Source organism: Manihot esculenta, chromosome 8, assembly GCF_001659605.2.
Source record: "Manihot esculenta cultivar AM560-2 chromosome 8, M.esculenta_v8, whole genome shotgun sequence".
Taxonomy (NCBI): domain Eukaryota; kingdom Viridiplantae; phylum Streptophyta; class Magnoliopsida; order Malpighiales; family Euphorbiaceae; genus Manihot; species Manihot esculenta.
This window is the reverse complement of record NC_035168.2, coordinates 24959402-24965171: the sequence shown is the minus strand read 5'-3', so window position 1 is coordinate 24965171 and position 5770 is coordinate 24959402. Positions and strand designations below refer to the sequence as shown.

Below are 5770 nucleotides of genomic sequence, written 5' to 3'. Positions count from 1 at the left end.
TGTTATATATATGAGAGATGTATTTCGTAATTTCTCCCAGAATTAACTCAAAGGGGAAATATGATCATGTTGCTGGGAACTGTTTTGCCTCATTGGTTTATATGATGTATCCTTGTATGATGATCCTTAAATTATTATTTGATCAAAACTGTTAAAAATTCCAAGAATTAATATGTAGGATTTCAAACTAGGGGCTAGGGGTGAGCAGAAATCGATTTAAACCGAAATAACCGACCGAACCAATTAATTTTAAAAATTTGGTTCGGTTTTATTTTTAATTCGGTTCGGTTCGGGTTTAATTTTTTAAAAAATCGGTAATTTCAGTTCGGTTCGGTTTTAGATTCAAAAATTTCGATTAAACCGAACCGAACCGAATTACCTATACTACGTCGTTTTGAAATGTACTCTTATTTGCCCTAAATCTAAAAGCCGTCCCACTGAGTAGAGTTCACGCTAATCTCCATTCCACGCCGCCTCACCCTCACGTCACACACAATGCCTGTGCCTCTTCTCCGAGCACTGAGCTCCACCACTTCCAGCGGGTCCACCGTCCGCCGTCCAACCTCCAGCTCCCGGCATCGACTGATTAACCATCGCGGCTAACCCGGGTCATCGCTCTTGACTACGTTGCGGATGCACGACTTAGCAACGCGGACTCCTCCTCACCTCACTGTCGCTCTCTAGTCTCTCTCTCCACGCAATCGTCGACGTCGGCATCGGCCGTAGCTTTCCAGTCCATCGGCTCTTCGCGTTGCTCTCAGGACCGAACCGAACCCAGGATGAGAGGAGGGGTGCTTTGGGAACTAGAAAATGTGAATTTTTCTCTGACGAGACTGCCCTCGGCAAAGGTACCATCAGCGATTCAGCGTAGAAGTAAGAATAATGGCATAAAGTCATAAACGGTTCTGGTTGCAAGAAGTAGGGAGGGTAAAATCGAGAATTCTCGGCTTGCAAAGAGGGTGAGTGCATGGTAGAACGGAGAAGGAAGAGGAGAGAGAAGGATCAAACGCCGCTGTAGGAGGAGGCTTCTTAGGAGCCTTGTTAAGGCACTGAATCCAGGAGAGCAGCTACCAGTGTCCAAAACCATTTGCTGGGTTTGAGGAGTCCCAATTGGAAGAGAGACGATCAAGGCCATGGAGTACTTGAAGGTGGATCTGTAGTTATAGGGTGAGGTTTTGATTGGTGGGTTCTGCTTGGTTTGTGAGACAGAAGAAGTTTAAAACGAAGGCTCCTAAGAAGTTTAAAAATCGGTTCAACCGATCGGGTTCGACTGAACCGAACTGAACCAAATCGGTTCGGTTCGATTCGGTTATTCCTCTTATTCGGTTCGGTTCGGTTTGTGTAAAATTCTATATTTCGGTTTTCAGTTATTTCGGTTCGGTTCGATTTTGAACCGAACCGACCGAATGCTCACCCCTACTAGAGGCCCCGGCTACAAGGCTATTTGGCCCAAGAATTTTATTAATTTATTATTAGTTTGTTTGGTGAAGAACATAGGTCTGTCAATTTTGAAGAAGTAGAGGACAAATTAGAACTTGTATTTGTTTACTTTCTTATGGGAATTAGTGGTCCAATATAAGGAAAGCTCATCCTCATAATCAATATATATATATATATATATATATATATAGTTTGGTTTAAGAAAAATCTTACTTTATTAACACTCTAAAATTAAGCTCAACCAAAAAAAGCAAAACTCAGGAGACAAGATCTAGCTAGATGCCCATCTCACTCACTCTCTTTCCTTCAGTCTTCCTTGTGTTCTACATGACATTCCTGCCACCTAATTCACCTTCTCTCTCTTTCTCTATAAAATATAATTACGTCTTGTTTGGTATCCCAACATTCTTCACACTCTCATTCCCTTCACTTCTCTTCCAATATTCACCCAATAGAGAGAGAGCAGGAGACAACTTAAGCAAATGGGTATCTCTTGTTGGCCTTCATTTGCTTCAATGCCAGCTCTGCTCTGTTCTTTCTGTGTTTTATTGCTATTGCCAAACTCTGCAATGGGCATAACAAGGCACTACACGTTCAATGTACATGCAAACTATTATCACTAAATTAAGCATTTTCTTATATATATATATATATATTCTAACTAGTTTTTGTTTTCTTTTCTTTTTCTTTTAATAAAGATTACGTACCAAAACATTACGAGACTATGCAACACAAGGAGCGTTGTGACGGTAAACGGGAAGTTCCCAGGGCCTCGCTTGATTGCAAGAGAAGGTGATCGAGTTATCGTCAAGGTTGTTAACCAGGTTTCGTACAATATCACCATTCATTGGCATGGGATAAGGCAGCTTACAAGCGGATGGGCTGATGGACCTGCTTATATAACACAATGTCCGATACAGAGTGGGCAGTCATATAATTACAACTTCACCATTACTGGGCAGAGAGGAACTCTCTTATGGCATGCTCATATCTCATGGCTCAGATCATCTGTTTATGGACCCATTATTATCCTCCCAAAACGCAATGATTCATACCCGTTTCAGAAGCCCTACAAGGAAGTTCCCATCCTCTTTGGTAATTAAATCATACTGGTTTTGATTACATATAAATTTTTGGAGTTATATATATATATATATATATGTAGAATAATCTGATGAATTTGGAATCACAGGAGAATGGTTTAACGTAGACCCAGAGGCTATAATTGCACAGGCCCTTCAGACAGGAGGAGGTCCAAATGTTTCAGATGCATATACAATCAATGGCCTCCCAGGGCCATTGTACAACTGCTCTTCTAAAGGTATCATAATTATTTTTATGAAATTATTACATCTAATTTGTTTGATGTACAATGGTTAAAAATAGTATATCTCAGGTAGATTGCACCATAATTAATATGATTGATGATTATTATCTAACTTGCGTTTATTTGAAAAAATTTCTCTATTCATTATGTCTATACGCATCAAGTATTTTTTCGATAATTAGTTGTATAATTGCGACATCTCGGGCGGGTGATGAGTGCCTGTCTGCAATTGCATGGAATTTTCGGAGATTTTAATAAAAGACCTGACAAGTCAATTAAGGAATAATTATTTTGTTTTAATATTATAAAAAAATTAGTAATTTTATTTTTCATGATATATATTAATTAATTCCTTTATCCACAATCATCCATTTTTTCACAAATTTTCGCAGTAATAATGAATATTTTTTGTGATTCAATTTTCATTATTATAAATATTTTTATTGTTGAGCGATTGCTGTAAAAGAGTTCACGTGGACATCCAATTACCATGGAGAAAAAAAAGATTGTCACTCGATAGTCTAGCTATTATAAGTAAGGTAATGCGAGTTATATATGAAAGTAATATCATGTAGCCAATGATGTATTTGGCCACCTTCCTCCAAAAAATTATCCCACAATTTCATAGGCTTAATGAAATGTTATTTTAAATTTTATAATTAATTTCAAATAATAAATAAAAAAAAATCTGTTCTAAAAAATAAATTAAAAGATAAAACTAATTTTATGTATTTATTTGTTCTTCTCGATATATGTTTTTTTTTTTTTTGAGTTTGAATAGAGAAAAAGCTTATTTAAGTTTGGATTAGTTTAGTAGAATTTTCTAATAAGATTTCGAGTAATTAATTGTAAAAACGATTAATATATAAATTATCCTACCTAACTACCTATATGCGGTGAAGTGTTGTAATCAAATGCAATCAACGCAAGAAGATCTTAACATGCAAGACTTTTTTTTTTTTTTCCACCTTTCTTTCGAGAAATTTTACAATATTTTCGTAATTTCATGAAATGGTGATCTAATAATATTTAAATTATAAAAATATATCTTAATTTTCTTTCTTTTTCAGATAACTGTAATTTTACATCTCTGATTTACAATATAATTTTTCCTGCACTTTGCAGATACGTTTAAGCTGAAGGTAAAGCCAGGAAAAACCTACCTTCTCCGCTTGATCAACGCTGCACTCAACGACGAACTTTTCTTCAGCATAGCAAACCATACTCTCACCGTCGTTGAAGCTGATGCCGTTTACGTCAAGCCTTTCGACACTGATACACTCCTCATGACCCCTGGCCAAACCACTAGCATCCTCCTCAAAACCAAGCCTGCTTTCCCCAATGCAACCTTTCTCATGGCTGCTAGGCCTTATTTCACTGGCAGGGGAACCTTTGACAACTCCACCACTGCCGCTATTCTCAAATACAGGCACCCTTCTAATACTTCTGTCAAGCTTCCCTTGTTTAAGCCAACCCTGCCGCCAATCAACGCTACAGGTTTCGTTGCAAATTTTTCTAGGAGATTCCGTAGCTTAGCCAATGCCAAATTCCCTGCCAATGTGCCGCAAACTGTAGACAGGAGTTTCCTTTTCACTGTAGGACTTGGGACGACGCCTTGCCCAGCCAATACCACCTGCCAGGGACCCACCAATACTACCAAGTTTTCTGCTTCTGTGAATAATGTCTCCTTTGTATTGCCCTCTGTAGCTCTTCTCCAATCCTATTTCTTTGGAATGTCTAATGGCGTTTTCACAGCCGATTTTCCTCAGAACCCACCTATAGCTTTTAATTACACGGGTGCTCCACCGAATAATACAATGGTTAGCAATGGTACAAAAGCGTTGATGCTACGGTTCAACACGAGCGTGCAAGTGGTATTGCAGGGCACAAGCATCCTTGGTGCAGAGAGCCATCCTCTCCATCTGCATGGATTTAATTTCTTTGTGATTGGACAAGGTTTTGGCAACTACGATCCTAACAAAGATCCAGCCAAGTTCAATTTGGTCGATCCTGTAGAGAGGAACACGTTTGGGGTTCCGGCTGGGGGTTGGATTGCCTTTCGCTTCCTGGCGGACAATCCAGGTAAGTGAAATCTCCATTCAATTTTTATTTATATTGGATCTATATTAACCACATATAGTAAATATACAGAATTTTATGTGAATCTCACTGTATATTTATATTATAGATTCATATAAATTTAACTTGGACAAATATTTTTCAAAATGGATATATTTCTTGATACAAGTTTTAGCTAATTTTGTGAACTCTTGGGCTGTCAGGAGTCTGGTTTATGCACTGTCACCTGGATGTGCACACTAGCTGGGGGCTAAGGATGGCATGGATAGTGATGGATGGACCCCAACCCAATGAGAAGCTACAACCACCACCGTCTGATCTTCCAAGCTGTTGATTTTTGTTCTATTTTTGACTGACCATTGGTCCGGATAGCATTGCATGATTCCATGCATTCGTTTTATTTGTAAACTAATAATTACACCATTTTTTTTTCGGTTTGTGTGTTTTCTGTATACGTGTCTGATTTAAGAAAACCTCAAAAGGTTGGGTGAGAAATGGTTGGTGGAAGGTGAAGATTGAGAGATGGGAAGAGCAGCTCAGTTGTAAACATCGGACAAAATTAATAAGATATTTAGCTCAACAATTTTTGAAGTTCAATTTGGTTCCTACTAATTTGCTTTTAATTGAAGTTGTGTTTCTGAATTATGTATCTTCTAGGTAGCTAGCTCACACTTAGACCTATTCATTGATTCTTAAGGCTCCGGAAAAAGTTCATAAAGGGGTTTTATTAATATTAGTGTCAAAACTACATCGTTTATGATGTTTTTCAGTTTACATATGTATATTGTTTAGACTTTGTCGTTTTAGGACAGATGTGTTGGGTCTCTTGCACATGTCGTGCACGAGCTGTTATTTGATTTATAAGGAAGCTACAAGCTTCCAGAACAGGAGTGTAACAACATTTTCTTTATCTCTGAAATAAAA

At 38.0% G+C, this 5770-nt stretch overlaps 1 protein-coding gene across 1 annotated transcript; it reads left to right on the top strand.

The window, feature by feature from the left end:
- Positions 1–1827: 1827 nt before the first annotated feature.
- LOC110620611 (laccase-17) lies at positions 1828–5443 on the top strand. The gene is made up of 5 exons (XM_021764411.2): positions 1828–2039; positions 2139–2535; positions 2633–2761; positions 3893–4849; positions 5050–5443. Exons 1-5 carry the CDS (start codon positions 1923–1925, stop codon positions 5178–5180), a joined length of 1731 nt encoding a protein of 576 aa, XP_021620103.1. The 5' UTR covers positions 1828–1922; the 3' UTR covers positions 5181–5443.
- The last annotated feature ends 327 nt before the right edge of the window (positions 5444–5770 follow it).

Excerpts from the sequence above, each read along its gene's own strand:
- LOC110620611 (XM_021764411.2), top strand. The coding sequence starts at position 1,923 with ATGGGTATCTCTTGTTGGCCTTCATTTGCTTCAATGCCAGCTCTGCTC. Across the intron at positions 2,040-2,138 it reads CAAGGCACTACACGTTCAAT|ATTACGTACCAAAACATTAC; the intron begins GTACATGCAAAC and ends CTTTTAATAAAG. Across the intron at positions 2,762-3,892 it reads GTACAACTGCTCTTCTAAAG|ATACGTTTAAGCTGAAGGTA; the intron begins GTATCATAATTA and ends TGCACTTTGCAG.